Genomic DNA, 19,913 nt, shown 5'->3' with positions numbered 1-19,913 from the left:
ATGTCAGAACTATCTAAGAGAAAAAAGACTTAAGACCCTGTTATGAAAATCATTAAGGGATTACGCAGCACTGACCAGGTAACCCAAGCAAACAAACTTTATAGTAGTCAGTAAACTCATTCGAATTTAAGAGAGTCAGGTAAACAACTTTCAGAGGTGGCAGTATGGACTAAAACCAAGAGAAAGTGTTAAGTAAACATTGATCTAAAACGCATACCTTAGTACTATGAACACTTGTTCATCTTCAATAGGGTGAAACACATCTCTGCTATTGCAAGCCTTTTGGTTTTCATATTTTTGAGGAGGTAGTATGGACCAAAATAAGAAAAAAATATCTGGTAAATATGGGCTCTAAAATGCATATCTTAGAGCTCTGGGCACTACTTCATAGAAGAGGTGTGTTTTGCTTAAATGATGATGAACCAGTGACCATAGCTCTTAAGGTATGTGCTTTATTGGACTTTTTTCTGTTTAGATTCACACTATCTCCTCCAAAAAATATGGAAACCTCTCAGATGGCCTAATACATGCATCCTTTCATATCAAGTGAACCAATCACCAACAGTATCTCCACTTTGACAACTGTCATCTAACCCATTCGTCAAAAAATCTTTACCATACAGCCTCACTACCCCTAGATGCTAAATCTGCAGTTGAAAGTAGGAGCTACAAAATATAACTATAACGTTACCAGAGCTTTTATTGGAAGACAAAGGCATTCGATTCCGTAAACCACGCATTGCTTGTTTACAAACTTGAAAAGTATGGCATTGGCGGCAGTGCCCTACAATGGCTTAAATCCTACTTATCCAACAGAAAGCAAAGAGTTAGCATTTCTTCAAATGGCGCATATTATTTTTCTGACTGGAAAAAAATTACTCAGGGTGTTCCACAAGGCTCCATATTAGGCCCAGTCCTATTTCTCTTTTATGTTAATGACTTACCATTAAATATCAGCTCCCCATCAGTTCTGTTCGCAGATGATACTTCTGTCTTAGTTGAAGATCAGGATTCAGAAAAAATTCTCAAATCTGTGATCAGTACCCTCAGTACCTTAGAAACTTGGTTTCAGCTAAATGGGCTGAATCTAAACATATCTAAGACTCACGTGATGCAGTTCAAAACCAAACAGTCAAAATGTGAGCAAATTAAGATTGTACACAACAACCAAGTTATAGAAGAAGTTGACTCAGTCAAATTCTTAGGTCTAAAAGTAGATGAAAATTTGAGGTGGCAGGCACACATTGAATACCTTGCAAACAAATTGAGCAGCTTTGCATTTGCAATGCAAATATTATCAACTGCAACGGACATTGACACGCGGAAAGTAGCATATACAAGCTACTTTGAATCCATTATTAGGTATGGTATTGTTTTTTGGGGTAACTCGACAAACATAGTGCGGATACTAAAAATACAGAAAAAAATCATACGAAATATGTGCACTGCCAATCACAAAGAACCATGTCGACCATTATTTAGGAAACTCAAAATATTAACTCTGCCATCCTTATACATATATGAGATTATTATATTTTTGTACTCCAGACGCGACTTATTTGAGGGAAACCATTTTGTCCATTCACATGATACCAGAAACAAAGAAAATTTTATGCTCCCCACCCACCGCCTCAGACTGTTTGCCCAGGGACCTCAATACATGGGAATGAAAATGTTTAATAAATTAAAAGGGAACAAGTTGATGCAGATGAATTTAGGTTCACTTAAAAGAAAGCTATATGAGGTACTGACAATGAAGTGTTATTACTCAGTGGATGAATTCATGCAGGACAATCTGGAAATTTGAGCTGGGTACAATGTGTTACATGTTCCAAGAAATATCCTTATAGTGTTGTTATTTATTATAGTGCTATCATTAATTAATGTAAAAATCATTGTAATTGTTTTATAAATTTTTGACATGTCTCCTGTACGCAAACCAAATGGATTGCAAATGTACGTCATGAGATGAATAAAACACAATTCACAATTCACAATAGCCTATCCATTTCATCCATAAATATATTTCCCAAGCCCTCTCCTCCTCTGATATAAGAAAACTTGTTAACCAGCCTCTAATCACCCTGACATTGAAAAGCTCAACCACATTCTTCACCAAGGCTTTGCTTACCTCTCATCGCATCCGTAGATGAGGGATATCCTACCCACATCACCCAAAGTAATGTTTCACCACCCACCCAACCAACATAATATCCTTATCCATCCATACTCCAATCCTGAACTTCTTGGTTTATCCCTGGTGGATGACTTGGGTGCAAGACCTCTCCCATACATCCACGAACTACCTCCTACTGCAGTCCAGTTAGAGGCATTTCCTAGCTAATTGAGGGCAGGGCCACATGTAAAAGCACCCATGTTATATATGAGCTATGCTGCAATCACAGCATATCATTCTCTATGCAGGAGTGATGAGTAATCAGCTATCCACCTGCATGAATTGTCTCTCCAGTGTAGTCTGCTCTCGCAATCCCCATGACCTAAACTCCACTAACTTGTTCCTCTCTGCCTCACCTTACCTGTCTAGTCATTTCTGCCCAATTCACATCCACACATTGCCTTCAGCACATATCGCTTCCCACCGGCCACTATAATCAAACCAGCCCATGTACCTGCCAGCCCTCACTCCCACATTCCTAGCTGGCAAACCATCCCCCACCCTCCAAGTTATTAGCACTCACCTCCACTCCCTTTCCCTGCCTTTCACCTTCCTTTCTCTCTAAACATCCCACCTGACACTATCCCCACCACAACCAGTCCATCCGCCGAAAAATAACGTTCGAACTGTTATTCCAGTGGCATAAGAGTGTGTGTGTGTGTGTGTGTGTGTGTGTGTGTGTGTGTGTGTGTGTGTGTGTGTGTATGTAGAACACACACCCTTATCGATTACTCCACGTTGCTTCTTTTTGGTGAGTAGTTGCCTTTAATCCAAAAGTATATAAAGATGATTCCATTGCTATCTTCGTGTTACTAAAATAAGTAATGTTTCTGCTCAAGTTAATAAGACTATACAACATGAACCTGTTGACAGAATCTGTATTCAGGGTACTCACATGGGCTCAAAAAATGAACATTACAGAATATATCTCTGAAGTATGTATCAGCTGCAAATCCAATAATAAAGGATATAGTTTAAAGCTTCATTAAATTGAACTTAGGAATAGTTGATGGGAGAAAATGACCTTGATGAAAGAGTTGCTACAGAAGGGAAACCTAAAGAAAGAAAAAAAGATGGAGACTGAACTAAATTCTACTGAATGTAAGACTTTAAACACAGCACCACTGAGTTGTATCCATATGTCTTTCCATAATGCTCTTTTTGCAATTATGCTTTTCTTCTCTTTTTCCAAATATGTTTTTCATCAGTACATATGGTTCTTTTTCATATATTAGTGTTTACCATGTATGTGTTTTTTTTCAGATCTTCCAAAAAGAATGACAGAGCTTAGTTGTTAATTCCTTAATTTTTCTTAGTATGTCCCTGAAGCATTAATTATTACTGCTTCAAGAAGATCTTTCTTCAACTCTTATTATTTACATTTATTATAAGTCACTGGCAAGTATGAGCATCATCACAAACACGTTAATCACTATAATAATTGTTTTAAAGAATGGATTTGCTTTGGAATCAAGTTTGATCATTCATTACAAGAAAGAAAATCAGTGGAGGCAGTAAATCTATTCACGAATCACATATAGGCCCTTGGGGATGATTTTACTCACATTTATTATTCACTATTCTACAAATTATTGTATCTGAACATTCTTAAGAGGCTCCTAGCTATTTAAATACCATGTTGTTTCAATATGAGGCTGGTTAGGCCAGCAGTTAGAACAATGGAAATTATTCAAACAATGCAGTTACACTGTGTGAATAGTGACAGTTTAGAATTGATAAGGAACCCACTATTACAAACTTTAAGAAAAATTAAACAAAATATGAATATTAAGGAGATATGAGGAGTTTCCTCATTTTATGATGGTGGTGGTGGTTAGTGTTTAACGTCCCGTCGACATCGGGGTCAGTAGGGACGGAGTGCAAGCTCGGGTTAGGGAAGCAAATCGTCGCGTTAGGGAAGCAAATCGGCCGTGCCCTTTCAAAGGAACCATCCCGGCATTTGCCTGAAATGATTTAGGGAAATCACAGAAAACCTAAATCAGGATGGCTGGAGACGGGATTGAACCGTCGTCCTCCCGAATGCGAGTCCGTTGGCTAACCACTGCGCAACCTCGCTCGGTTCACTTTAAGAGTTGGAAAATGAAAAAAGGTGGACTTTCTTGGTGTTGCATGGACTCTGCAATATGTGTGTGTGTGTGTGTGTGTGTGTGTGTGTGTGTGTGTGTGTGTGTGTGTGTGTGTGATGACCAAGAAATAAAAGGAAAGGGTGAGTACAGAACAGAGAAAGCAGAAATAATGGCCAGATAAGCTGTCAGCACAAGGTTCAACTACACTATAGGCCCTTCATCTGTGTGAGACAAACACTAATGGTAGAACAAATCCTTACTCGACTTTTCATAATCATTTTGAGTTTATTCGTCAGTGAAGTTACCGCAGACAGCATGGAGTATAGAATATTTTGCGAGTTGAATTACTGGTTACAAAGAACCCTTCAAACGGAAATGTCTACTACTTGCATCATTATTTCCACGTAGATTCTTTCCTTTGGTATTGCTTTACCAAGAAAAAAAGGAATGATTTTAAACATGCAAATGTTCTGCTTACTGTTCGCATTATTTCCTCTTCTAATTGAGAAAGCTAGATACATCTTAAAACCAACACATTACTTTCACATAAAAAGGCAACCTTGCACAGTGCAGAGGAAGAAACATATCAAAAGATCATCCATTGATATTTTATTAATTTATACTTACGAAATTATTTTTTATACCATGGCTACTTCTTCTGTCTTTATTGTTAAATTCGGTCAGTGGGCTCATAAAACAGAGAGGGTATTTAATAAATGACAGTTCAAAGCTGGAAGTGTCCAAGTGTATTTTAATGGTAGTATTTTAACAAATGACCCAGTTCTGTAAATTCTGCAGTATATAAAAGCAAAACTGTTACAGTCAGACTGAAACTGATAAAGACCTGTGTGTGTTTTATCACACAAATCTATTTTAATACTTTCAACAGTCACAATGTAGATTTCCAAAACAATTACATGAAAGCCAGATGGAAATTCAATTACACCAGCCACAAATCAGCACAATATTTGAAATAACATGAAATAAAGTTTTTATGACTGAGTCGGAACAGGCCTGTTCATTTAGCTGGACATGAACCTTTGAGATCAAGCTGCTGAGTATTTTCAGCTCTTTTTATTATACCTGTGAAAGTGTCAGAAAAGTCTAACATACCTCCACCTGAGCTGAGCATATTTTCACTAAAGGTAAAAAAATTGAAGAATATCTCATCTTTCTAGCAATTCCAGGAACATAACTCTCTTTTTTTCATTCTAACAATTCTTTTCAGTGTATAAACAATTCCTATTCTGTCAGTTTAATAAAACCATTTTCTAATTTATTACAATTATTTCTGTTTGAAATATTAGGACAAGGTTCGTAGAAGCTGTAACACACAGTTCCAAGGGTTAACTGGAAAAATATGCATATTAAACTAGATTCAAATTAAAGACTTAAAACAATTGTGAATTTTTTTTAATAAAAGTTACATTCACAGCCATATTAATACTCATCACTATTTCACAATAGACTAGAGTAGTTGTTTCAGTTTTTATGTAAAGTTTAGAACGAAGTTTCTAAAAACAATGTAACTTTTGTAAAGTTAATATAGTTATCCTAAAACAGCTACAGCATATACAAAAGGCACAAATAAACCATTCAAAATAAAAACAGCCTTTGAAAATAATCTTTACAAACAGCACCTGTTCAAATTAAGTTATTTGTATTGCACAGTTGTGGGTCACTTGCAACCCATTGAATCTTTCTCCTGTTATAACAGTTCACAGAGCCGAGATAAAAGAAATGTTACTGCATACCAGTCCATTCTGCACCCAATACAGATAATACTTTTGTAGCTGGTGGCTGCATTCATCACCATTGTGCACAATATCTCCAGAAGAATGAAGTCTGATGGATCATTCAAATAACTTTACCTCTTTTCTTTTTCAATCTTCGCATGTTCAAGCACCCACAACAAGTCCATCTTCATTTAGGAAACTTGAAAACACTTTTCTTGGTAGATTTGCTTTCAACTGGCTGGAAAAGGAGTGAACTTTAGTATTCTCTGTTACACAAAACATAAAACTAAATAACTAATGAAACTGCATGATATTTGACAAAATGTGATGTTTAACACTGTTATGGAACTATAATGTTTGTAAGTACTGTATATACCATTTTCAGTTCTGCCACTTTCTTTTTCAGTATCTTGGCTACTCATATTCTGATAATAGTAGATCCTATTCATTGACAGTTATCGCAGATTATTACACAAACTAAATTACAGGTGGTTAACAAGCACACTGACATAGAAAACAAATGATGAATGCTCGAACAGTCCACGGGTGTACTGCCGGTCCATAGTGTCCAACGGGCACAATGGACACTAAGGACCGGCAGTACACCCATGGACTGTTCGAGCAAGAAATATGCTGGGAGAAACTGAAGAATCACAAATGCTGAGTGATTTATAATTACTGAGGGAAATACAGGGTTGTTGGAAATTTTAGTGCAAGAGGAACACAAAATAATGGAAAGCACTTGAAAATAACTAAATTTAATAATCAATACACAATACTAATCGATCTATCATAAAAACTGCAAAGGCATTCTCTTTTTCCCTCTTATACAGACATTATTAGTTGTTCCTTACATACATTCTTGTCTGTGGCCAAGCAAGGAGGAAAGAAAAGTAGAAATAGCTTCAGACAATATGTGAAATGCACTTGACTGTTCACAGCACATCATTAATGTATAATACTCTAAAATTCTGAATCATAGTATACTGTACTCCCCATGGCCACTGAAGTGTACATTTGGGTCTCTGCGTGGTTTTGTGTGTGAATGTTTGTAGTTTTACTAGAAAAGAGCAAGAGCACAAAAACTAGTGCAAATATGTTTTTTTGTTTATGTTTCTATGCTCCACACGTCAAGTCTGCTATAAGTGAGTGGTTGCCTTTCCCTTAATTTATGAACATTGTATAATTAGTTTTTTATAAATGTGATAGGGATTCCACAATGCTTCAGCTGCCCACTGGTAATGTTTTAAATGAAAAAGCTGAAAAATATTTACTTTTGGATGAAACTCCTCATCATAATTATTATGTGTGACTTTTCAAGCAAAAGCAATAAGCATAAAGTATGTAGCAGAGTCTAATTTGTATTCATGGACATGTACATAACAAATCACTACTCACATAACAGCAAAAGTTCTGCAAAGCAGACAGATGTACAAAAAGAAACAGGATGATAACAAATATCTGTTAACAATACAACTATCTGGAGTTTGATTACACAGTACAATTTCGATATTTTTAACACAAGGTTGCTTTAGTCCCCCTGTTATGTCTTCCTTAAGGTCATACACATAACAAACTTTGTTTATTGCACATTTAAGAAATGTAACAAGAGCAATATTACCTTATAAAAATGTGTATTTTAAACAATGTTAGCAATTATTTCTCTCATCAGCTGTGAATCAAATAAAAATTTTTATATGACAGAATTACTTACATAAAAAGAATCCCTAGCCACAATTTCTACAGCAGTGTTTACATTGTAAAAACTGACACTGATAAATTTTAATTAAGAAACTTCATCAAAGAATACACAGTGGCACATAAGTGTGTAATTTTCTGGAACAACGAATGTTAAGTAAAGGCAGTAATCAAATCAGGAAAAACAACAAAAAGTCCCTGGTTGAGTGTGAATGGAATTCTGAAGAAATATGTAATGCAAATTCAAACTGTGGAAAATTCAGGATGGAACATAACTATATAATGAAAAGAATAGTTGCTATTCACCATATAGCAGATATATGATATTGCAGTGCCTGCATTATTCTGATGACAATGCAATGAAGTGACCACAGCTTGTTATGAAACATCTCAATTGAATTCGCAATTGTGAATAATGACTACCATCAGCTGTAGAATGGAATGATGACAATGAAAATTTGTGCCAGACCGGGACTCGAACTCTGATTTCCCGCTTATTGTAAGCAGTTGCCTTACTGTTTGGCTATCCATGCATGAATCACGGTCCATGCATGAATCACGGCTAGAACCAAACTTGGTTGATGAAATATGAAAGTTTTCGTCTGAACATGAGTTGTGCAGGGACAGTCAAATGGTAAGGCGACCACTCGCGATAAGTGAGAAATCTGGGTTCGAGTACTGGTCTAGCAAAAATGTTCATTGTTGTCATTCCATTCTACAGCTGATGGTACCCATTATTCACAATTGTGAATTCATTTGACATATAGCAGAGATGCTAAGTCACAGAAAGGCACTGTCCGAAAGTTAGCTTTCAGCCATCAAAGCCTTTGTCACAAAAATATATAGTCCCAGAAAAAAAAAAGTCAAAGGGCGTAATGTCTGGAGAGTGGGGTGGCCAGGGTGTTGGACTGCTCCTTCCAATTCACCGATCTGGAAATGCTTCATTCAGGAAAGCAGGTACTATCAAAGCCCAGTGGAGGGGGTGCTCTATCTTGCTGGAAAATTATCCATGGCTGATATTATTCTAATTGTGGGGCAGTGAACTGTTGCAAAAGTCTAAGTAAATGTTAGCGGCAATGTATTTTTCCAAAAAAAATAAAAAAAAGGTCCAAAAACCTTGTTAATGCATGCAGCTGCACCAAACATTCACTTTTTCGCTGTCTTGCAGTAACTGTACAGTAGCATATGGAGAATCTGAACCCCATATACAGACATTATGCCTATTTACCATTCCACCGACATGAAAGGTGGATTCATTGCTAAATCATATGCGATTTAAGGATCCTACAGGAGAGCAGCAGAACACAAGGCACTAAGGGCACTCAGGGAGGACCAGGACACAGTACACACAGTAGTCTTGGCAGCAGACAAAGGGAATGCGACAGTGCTGCTTAAATTGGAAAACTATTGGCAAAAAATCGACACCCTCCTGCTGGATACTGCCTGCAAACGACAAGGGAAGGACTCCACCACAACAGTGACTCACAAGACCGTTGGGACGCTCAAAAATTCAGGACTAGAGAAGAATATCATCAGGAAGCTGTACCCGATGGTACCAGCACCACCACGTATCTATGGCCTCCCAAAGGCCCACAAAGAAGGCATCCCATTAGAACCTATTTTGAACACTATTAACTCGCTGACATATAGTATTGCTAAGTATTCATCACAAATGCTAAAACCCTTGATGGGTTACGGTCCACACCATGTGAAAAACAGCTGAGTTGCACCAGGCATAGCCGACCTATACATGGAGCACTGCAAAAAGCTAGCACTGAACACTGCTAAACATAAGCCAAAAGCCTTCAACAGGTACATTGATGATACTTCTGTAGTTTGGCCATATGGCAGGGACAAACTGCTAGAGTTCCAGTGACACCTCAATGGTATACATGGAAATATCAAATTTACCATGGAGATAGAAGAGAACTGAAGCTTACCCTTTCTGAATATCCTGATCACAAGAAACATGGACGGCACGCTGGGACACGCAGTGTACAGAAAGAAAACACACATGGACCCCTATCTTAATGCCAACAGGTGCCACCACCCTGCGCAACGCAATTCTGTACTCAACACCTTAGTGCACAGGGCCAGGTCGATCTGTGATAACACGTTTCCCAGGAGAATTTCAAAACCTCATGGACACCTTCAAGAAAAATGGACACAGTGAGACACAAATAAGGAGAGCTCTGAAGACCGACCACAAGAAGAGAGAAGAGAGACTGGATGAAGACGAAGCAATGGGCTGTGCGTTCTTGACATACGCACGTCCTCCAACAGCCAAGATCACGAGATTTCTCAAGAAACATGAAATGAAGACCGTTTTCCATGCAGCGGGAAAAATCAAATACCTTGTCAGTTCAACCAAGGATCCACGAGGTCTGACACACCTGGTGTGTACAAGATCGGTTGTGAATGTGGGATGCAATATATAGGACAGACGCAACGATGCATCTCATAGCGCCATAATGAATACATCAGACATGTATGCTCGGGCCAGATCAACAAATCTGCTGTGGTAGAAAATAGTACTGATGAGAAACTTCAAATTTCACAGAGACAAAGAAAATATGCAGTATAAATGGATTTTGGGACTCAGCAATCAAAGAGTTCCTAGAAATATGGTTACACGACAACCTAATCAACAGTGGCTACCATCTCTACACAGCCTGGGAGCCTGCAATCAGGAAAATCAGAGAAGAACGTTCCATTCCACCAAGGGCCACGGCTGGAACAGAGACGGATGCCGGGACACGAAACACGCAACCCCCCATCCCCCCATCCCCCCCTGCCCCGGTCCCCTCTCTCCACCACCACTGGCCGCCTCAAGGCGTATCGGGCGATTCCACGGGCGCGTGATTGGCTGGCGGTAGGAAGCCGAGAGTGGTCCAGCAGAGATATCAGCCCGTGACCGACGATATCCCGACACTTCGCTTGAAGATGATGGAGACTCATTCCATCGAAATCTTGCTACGAGAAGACGACGCTACTCGGCTCACAACCCGTGAAGACATCATATAAGCATCCCCTCATGGCTCACTACCACCCAGGGCTGAAACAACTGAATTACATTCTCTATCAGAGTTTCGACTACATCTCGCTGTGCCCTGAAACAGGAAATGTTCTACCCATTATCCTTCCCATCCCTCCCACAGTGGTATTCCACCACCTACTGAACCTACACAAAACTGTCATCCATCTCTACACAAACCCTTGCTCCCAACTGCTTGCCTCATGGCTCGCATCCCCGTAACAGACCTAGATGCAAGCACTGTCACATACATCCTCCTGCCACCACCCACTGTAGTCCTGTCACAAACATCACCTACCCCATCAAAGGCAGGGTTATCTGTGAAAATAGTCATGTGGTCTACAAGATAAGTTGCAACCGCTGTGCTGCATTCTGTGTGGAAAGGACAGCCTACAAGCTGTCTGTCTGCAAGAATGGCTACAGACAAACTGTGGCGGAGCGCACCACCTAACACGACGTCCTCCTTTTCAATTACTGCCTCACAGCCGGTGCCATCTTGATCCTTTCCACCAACACCAGCTTTTCTGAGTTGTGCATTTGGGAACTCTCACTGCTATATATCCTATGTTCCTGTAACCCTCCTGGCCTCAGCCTTCATTAGTCGTCATCCTAACCCATGTAGCCTCCCCCTCTGTTCCCATTCCACCAATGCACTCACCTCCCAACAGCATCTAGCTGCCATACTCTCTACCTTGTATCTGCATGCTGCCAGCAGCACTTTACCATCACCCACCCCTAACCTGCTATCCCCCCCCCCCCCCCTCCCAAAAAAAATCCCGTAATGCGCTACTGCTTGCAGTCTGGCTCCAGCTGCCAGAGACAGTAGTTCTTTGTGTGTGTGTGTGTGTGTGTGTGTGTGTGTGTGTGTATGTGTGTGTGTGTGTGTGTGCGCGCGCGCGCTTGCGCACTTGCATGTGTTGTCTATATTTTGACACTTTCCAATAGTCTTTTTATTGTGCCTTTCAGCGATTCAGCATCTCTGCTATATTGTGAGTAGCAACTATCCTTTCCATTATATTGTAATTTTACACCTGCCTTGTATTTAGACATAATTACTTTCCTATTCTGCATATAGTATTTTAAGCATGGTATCATCTTCACTAGACAACGAAACAAGTGTAACACAAGTATCTTAGAATGCTGATTACAATAAGAGCAGTCAACTTATAAAAATTGTATAAAATGTAAATGGTATTCCACATAGACAGTTACCATCACTCTTGATCCAAACAGTATTCTTGCTTTGTCTTCCTCTTGTGGGGACACCCCTTCGTCTGTAGCCACCCTGTTCATTTTAATTTGTAATTTTTGCTTGATTGCCTGCATAAAAAGAAAGAAAATGTTAGTGCTTTAAAAGTATCTGTAACACTGACAAGTATACAAAATTATTGTAGTAATAGTAGTAGTAGTAGTAGCAGTAGTAGGAGCAGCAGCAGCAGAAATTTTATTTATCTTCAGATAAATTTTACAAGGATATTGGAGATCTCATATTACAATTTAAGAAGAAACAAACATAATTTATAACAAAGGTATTTAAATACTTAAATGTCTTGTTTATCAAGAATGCTGGGATTTTGTAAGCTTTAATGAACACCTTATTCGGAGTTCCTGTGTCCAAAAATAAATAAAAAACATGGGCTACATGCGACATTAAATAATGGTTACACTATTTAAGAAAGTGGGGAAATCGTTGAAGTTACAGTATAGACCTGGATCATTCCATTTTTAAATTTAAGACTGTACTGTGTGCTACATGAGACATGAATGGGAACTGAGAAGAACAAGGAATTTATACAGAGAGAGCAAGTAGCTTCAACAGCTAAACCAATAAAGAAATGGAGGAAAATAATACAGAATGGGACTTAAAACACTAAGGTTGGCAATCACTAAACAGCTACCAAAGACCTATATATAAAGAAGAACTGTAGATGGGAACATGTTTGGAATTTAAAAGAAAATAGAAGGGCTATAAAAGCAAAGAATATGAACTACTGAAAATTCCTTAATAACTTTGCAGCAGACAACAGGCACTTATTAGGATGAAAAAGAACATAGCAAAGAGCATACTAAAAAATAATATAAAAATCCTAATACAGGTTCATTTCAAATGCTGAAAATGAAAGGCAGTTCTCTCAGAAGGCTCTAAAAACGTAATGCAATCAAAGAGGTACTGTAAAGATGAATACGACTAATGAGACCTGAAAATTACAGCAGGCAAATCTAATGTATGGAGATTTACATTAGAGAAAGAAAGTTTCAAAGCTGACATTCAAGAAATAGTTCAGGGTACACTTTTACAAGTTCATTGCCAAGTGCAGACTTTTACCCTCTAATTCTGGTTGCCTGTTCTGTGTCAATATGCTAACTTTTTGTATAATTGTCTTCACTGTAGCAGTGAAAGGTGTGGAAGAGGTACAAGACTGTTATGTCTTATGGCCTTTTTTGCTTAAATACAGGGTGATTATAATTAAAGTTAAACTTTCAAAACTTTGTAGAAATAACACCACTGGTCAGAATGACATCAAATTGCAACAGAATATTATCGGAGGAGGATAATAACGCATGGCAGAAGAAAAAAAAAAATATTGTGAAAATTGATCAATAGATGGTGTTGTATGGGTCAGAATACGTAAATGAAAACCCCTCTGCACAACCCACTGAACTTGGTATAAACACTCCGGGTACACAGCTTTCCTCCTTTCATGTCTGCGACATTCGCCAAGATTGTCTCAATGCAGGATTGTGCTCTGCTTGTAAAGCTGTATTCCAAGAATGATTGTGCACATGTTGCTCTGCAGAAAATGATTCAGAAATTCGAAAAGACGGGTTCTTTTGGTGTGCAACCTGGTAGAGGGAGTAAACGAATTGATTCCACATCAGTGGAAGCAGTGGCCACAGCTATGCAGGAGGAGAAGAGTGGTGGTGTGCAAACATGTAGTGCACAAAGAATTGCTCGAACATTGGACATACCGATTAGCACGGTGCGTAAAATCCTACAAAACATCATTCTCTGCTATTCATTGAAAATTACCCATGGACACGAGTTGCTTCCTGTTGACCTGCCAGCAAGAGAGACCTTTGCTTTAGAATTTCTTGCTCACATGGACGTGGACAATGATTGGATACAGAAGATTTTGTGGATACGAAGCCCATTTCCATCTGACAGGATATGTCAATACACAGAATTGTCGAATATGGGCAATGGAAAATTCACACGCAAATCAACCAGTACATCTTCACCCTGAAAAAGTCACTTTGTGGTGTGAGTTTATGGCATCATTTATCATAGGGTCATATTTTTTTTTTGAAGAGACAGGTGCTTCCGGTCCTGTTACTTGTACTGTCACTGATAAGCGCTACGAGTGTCTTTTGTGCAATCACATCATACCAGCTCTCCAACAGCGTGGGGATGGCTGCACACTACAAATCCAGTTCAGCAGCTACTGAAACGCCATTTCAGAAATGCTAGAATTATCTGCTGCCATGTTCTGCAGCCTGGCGCCCCGGTCACCTGATCTTAATCTGTGTGACTTCTGGCTGTGAGGCTACCTGAAAGATGCTGTGTTCAGTGTTCCGATTACAAACTTAGCTGCATTGAAGGCATGCATTGTGAAACACATTCTGAACATGACCCTGGAAACACTTTGATCAGTTGTGGAACATGCTGTTTCTCAGTTTCAACTTGTTGCAGAAAATGGTGGAGAGCATACTGAACACATTCTGCGCCAGTCACACAGAAATTAATAGTCCAATTTGATTTTCACTGATGCTTTTTATGCAGTTTTTGGCATCAGGTCAATTAAAAACCAATTTTTTCTATTCAATGTGATCCATGGTGGATGGGATTACATAACTAAGAGTATCACACCTGTACACCCATGCACATCGAGTAGTACAGTTTGTTTGATGTCAAACGTACACCTTAGGCATTGCTGTATGGTTCATTTGTCATTTGTAGTCGACCACTATTAAATTGTGATGCTTACAGTGCCATCTATTGCTACATTTTGAAACTATTTATTTTTCTTCTGCCATACTTTTTCCCCCTTCTCCGATAATATTCCGTTGCAATTTGACATTCTGACCAGTGGTGTTATTTCTACAGTGGTTTGAAAGTTTAATTTTAATTATAAGCACCCTGTATACTGTACTGGCTTAGTCACTTTAATTTTGTGAATCATCATCCACTCCATGGAAAAAAAGACATTTCCAACTCCAATAGGGGTGTGCTGCCCTTTATATCACATATCATCAACAGATACGAAGAAAGTAAATTGGATAAAGAAAATATTACACGGTAAGCACCCGTATCATCTAACACAGCCACACATCGATCAAGACTCATCCAACACATGGCTAAGAAAAGGCAATATATACAGTGAGACAGAAGGATTCATGATTGCAATACAGGATCAAACAATAAACACCAGATTTTACAGAAAGCATATTATTAAAGATCCCAATACCACAACAGATAAATGCAGACTTTGCAAACAACAAATAGAAACAGTGGATCACATCACAAGCGGGTGTACAATATTAGCAAATGCAGAACACCCCAACTTGCCATACAACATAAACTAATAAAACAACACGTTTCCACATACAAGTATGCACCACAAAATGTACTGGAGAATGATGAATACAAATTATACTGGAACAGAACCATTATAACAGATAAAACAACACCACATAACAAACCTGACATCATACTCACCAATAAAAAGAAGAAATTAACACAACTAAGCGAAATATCCATACCAAATACAACAAATACACAGAAAAACCAACAGGAGAAAAAATTGAAAAATATATCCAACTGGCTGAGGAAGTGAAGGACATGTGGCATCAGGATAATGTTGACATTATACCAATTTTGCTATCAACTACAGGAGTCATACCACACAATATCCACCAGTACATCAATGCAATACAGCTACATCCAAACATATATATACAACTACAGAAATCTGTAATTATTGATACATGTTCAATTACCCGAAAGTTCCTAAATGCAATGTACCATATACTGTACAGTTAAAAGGAAGTCACGCTTGATCAAGGTCCGTGTCACTTTCATTTTTAACCATTTTAACCAGACATAACGTCTGAGAAAGGAAAGAAATAATAATAGAAATGAGGAGGAGAGGGCAAAGAAAGATGATATACTCAGAAAATAGAAAATGTGCAGCACAAACAGTGAGTTGGAATTTACAGCACAAAGAGCACATTTTGTGTGTGTGTAGCAGCACTGGAATTTTGCTCCTGAAGAGGAGTATTAGCTGCTTACTTTTTCTATTTGTAAATAAATAAAATAATTTTAATTTTTATAGCAATTTACAACTTATCATCCATACCTGAGAAAGAATTACTCTCCTACTATCACTTTTCATAGCCAGCAATAAATCCAGCCATGTCCAAGTCACATTATGATATTCCAGAGTTGGAATGACCAAACTGAAATCTCTAATGTCTTCCAAATTTTTATCCTTATTGCCTTTATAGCTCACCCTTACTGGCACTTCTGGTATCTTTATGTAAATAAATAATTTATTTTTCTCAGCTCGCTCCTGTAAAAATAAATGTCATCTTTATTGGAGTAACTATGTGTGAGAGGGAACAGAGATTCTCAAATGTTTGCAGTCACAACCCAACACGAGATAACCGTTTTTGTAGAAACAGAGATTCTGAGCACTACAGCTTAGTTCTGCGTAGAACACAAATAATGCAAGGCATAGAGGTAGTCACCTACCATTCAGCTTATTACTGAGCTTTCAGACAACTCTCTCTCTCTCTCTCTCTCTCTCTCTCTCTCTCTCTCTCTCTCTCTCTCTCTCTCCTGACCCAGATGTGCACATTAGTGTGTGTGTGTGTGTGTGTGTGTGTGTGTGTGTGTGTGTGTGTGAGGGGGGGTGGAGGAGGGGGATCTCAATTTTTGCTCTGTTGTAGTATACTGTCCAAAATCTCAGCAAGTTTTCAGTCTTACATATGAGCCTGCTGTCCACTCCACACTTCAGCTACATAGTAAGTGGTTATCTTTACTGTCTCCATTATTAACATCTGTAATGGGATAGACCTTGTCATGAAACTGCACCCATTTAAGCCATATAAATAAGCACTACTGTTCACTGATATTTATATATGAAATTTTTATTATCAAACTTCTCCTAGAAAGCAGATAGCAAGAGCTGTTGCTGCTGTAGTCATCAGTCCAAACACTGGTTTGATGTAACTCTTCACACTTACAGATCTTGTGCAAATATTTTCACTCATGTATATCTGCTACCAGGTACACTCACTTGAATCTGCTTACTTCAGTCAAGCCTTTGTGTACCTCTAAAAATTTTATGTTGAACCCTTCCCTCCATTATCAAATTAAATACTCCTTGATGTATTCTATAAACGCCTCAATGTATCCTTTCAGTTAATAAAGTTATGCCACAAAGTTTTTCCCTCTCATTCAATTCAGTACAGATTCATTTGTTACTCAATCTATGTAACCATCAGCATTCTTCTGTAGCACCATATTTTGGGAGCTTCTGTTCTCATCTTGTGTACAATGTTTACTGCTTATATTTCACTTCAATGTAAAGTAGAGCCATGCATGTTCAAACTTGTTTGTCAGTTTTGCTCTTTTCTACTTGGGATTGTTAACAAGCCTGTACAAGTACCTACAAAGTTGGTCAATTTAACCTCACTTTTGAAGCAGATGCTGTTCATGTCCTGAACTATTTTGAAGAAAGTTAGAATGGCTACCAATGCAGACAAAGTGGTTCTCCCATTGACTTTAACACTGTGTATAAAGAAGATAAAGACAACAAAACACTGGCCTGGGGAATAGTTAAAATTGAAAGAGAAATGTACCCATGAAAATCACTTAGGGGAATTTACTCAGAACCTGATGGTTACATCTACTTTTTCTGAATGGACAGTCAATCTTTTAGTAACCGAGTTACTCTGCTCTCACACTGAAAAAGAAAACACAAGTATGTGGAAATTTATTCTCTTCTATGTTTATTCTCTTCTACTTGTTTATTTAATGACAGTTCATTACTACAAGGAAGAACAGGAGAGCTTCAGTTTTTATTTTTATTTTAGTGCACTCTTGCTTGTATGTTGTGCATATAAGATTGATTTACTTTTTAATCTCTTCCTGGGTAATATATGGTTGGGAAAGACAACACACCTCTACTCTTTTGGTAATTGCCAGCCCCATTTTGTTTTATCCCTGAAAGCAGTTTCCATAGTTGTGATACAGGGAGATAAACAGAAATAATACTATTTTTCACTAAAGATGCACAGTGAAACACTGACACAAACATCTGTCACTTTGTAAAACCTGCCGTCAATCAAACTTTCAATCAACTGTGCCACACACATTCTTTGTCTGACAAATGTTGTAGTAAAGTCTGACAAATTGTTTGATCGTGTACAGGGTGCTTAAGGTCACAGGCGCCGACTCCGTGGGGCCTGAGGGGGCCCGAGCCCCCTCAAAAATTCGTTTGGTGTGGGAGGGGGGAGGGGGGGAGGGGGGGGGGGAGGGCAGAGCCCCCCATTAAGAAAATTGTTAGTTGTATTATGCTTTGTAAAATCACAAAATTATGTTGGAAATTATTATTTTTCTTGTTTGACAATAGTTACCTTTTACAATACATTCAGTAATGTGTTAAAACAAATAATTATTACAGTAGTAAGCAGGTTAACTGAAAACGAGTGGTATGAATCGCGACAGTGTTACGGTGCTGAGGGCACACTTAGAATTTGTCCCGGTACACGAACCTTCGAGTAAAGTCTGGTACCTGTGGGCCAGTGCTGTGGCCGTAGCTACATCAAAACGACTGGAGCAGAAGCACATGGAACAGTCCACCTTGCGTCACCTTTGACGCTTTGAGACATTATATATATATATATATATATATATATATATATATATATATATATATATATATATATATATTTGCAGTCATTCAGTGTGGATCTTTTCGTTCAGTGGATGCTGCAGACATGTTAAGTGTTCCGACTTTAGTGCCTAGTGGACTATTTTATATGACTACATTTTACTCATTTTCTTTAGTCTCTTAGTGTGTCGTGAATTAAGTTTGCAACGGATAAATTTGTTACCAAAAAGGTGCACTTGGAAGCTGATGATACTGCAAGTCAACCTCCAACAATTATTGTGTCATCAATTGCTTCGTTGTCTTCAGGCGAGAACCATTCACAGCCAAAACCTGGACAATCTGGTACGTGAAGATCATTTCAGAATTCTTGGTCAATCAAATATACATAGCTATAATATGAAGCATCTACCGAAAAAGTTTTTTGCAAAACCTATAAAGAGGCAGATGCTAAAAATCTATTACAATTTTCTTCAAAAAAAGAAGATGCATTTACTTTCATAGGGTTTTCTAATTGGAAAAATTCTCTCTTCATGAAAATATATTTACGCATAAAGAAGGTGTTCTGAAAGTAAATTGTATCACTAATCGAAGTGTGGTCTCCCAATTGAATGAACAGATAGATAGTGATATGAAGAAAGACCATTTAGCTCTTGAGACAATTTTCACTACCATGCAATTTCTATGCCAACAAGGACTAGCAATTAGAGGGCACGAAGATGTAAACTTAAATTTTTTTCTAGTGTTGGAACTCCGAAAAAATGACATACCTGAGTTTAAAGATTGGTTAGGGCATTCGGGGTATAAGTGTACATCCCATGATATTCAAAACGAGATCACTGATCTGTTTTGAGAAAGGTATTGGCTTCAATCAAGAAGACTAAACATTTTTCTATTATGGTTGACGAAACAAGTGAATCTTCTATTCACGAACAAGTGTGATTTTGTATTCGTACTGTCTATGATTCCTTAATCATCAACGAAGACTTTATTGGCTTATATGAGACCCCAACACTGAATCACAAACTCTGTTTAGTATTTCAAAAGACCATTTTGCTCATCTTGATTTGTCAATGGATAACTTTAAGAAGACAGTGCTATGATGGTGCCTCGAGTATGAGAGGTAAGTTCAAAGGACTAAAAAAAGTTAGTTTTGGATATACAACCAAAAGCATGTTATGTGCACTGCACTTGTCACAGTTTAGACTTGGCAGTTGTAGACAGTCTGTAGCATCTTACATCTATGAGGGATATTATGGCTTTAGCCAAGAACTTAATAAACACCAT

The 19,913-nt window shown here is 38.3% G+C and overlaps 1 protein-coding gene across 1 annotated transcript in view; it reads right to left on the bottom strand.

Moving 5' to 3' along the window:
* Positions 1-4,994: 4,994 nt before the first annotated feature.
* Positions 4,995-19,913, bottom strand: part of LOC126336877 (protein KIAA0100) — a 316,670-nt gene continuing 301,751 nt past the window's right edge. The window contains exons 37-39 of the mRNA XM_050000988.1: positions 16,089-16,301; positions 11,944-12,051; positions 4,995-6,237 (exon numbers count right to left, since the gene is read on the bottom strand). Of these exons, the coding sequence (XP_049856945.1) occupies positions 6,187-6,237; positions 11,944-12,051; positions 16,089-16,301 (372 nt within the window). The 3' untranslated portion in view covers positions 4,995-6,186. The remainder of the gene's footprint in view (positions 6,238-11,943; positions 12,052-16,088; positions 16,302-19,913) is intronic.

Source organism: Schistocerca gregaria, chromosome 1 (assembly GCF_023897955.1).
Source record: "Schistocerca gregaria isolate iqSchGreg1 chromosome 1, iqSchGreg1.2, whole genome shotgun sequence".
Taxonomy (NCBI): Eukaryota; Metazoa; Arthropoda; class Insecta; order Orthoptera; family Acrididae; genus Schistocerca; species Schistocerca gregaria.
Note: the sequence above shows the minus strand (reverse complement) of the source record. Positions and strands in the feature narration are given on the sequence as shown.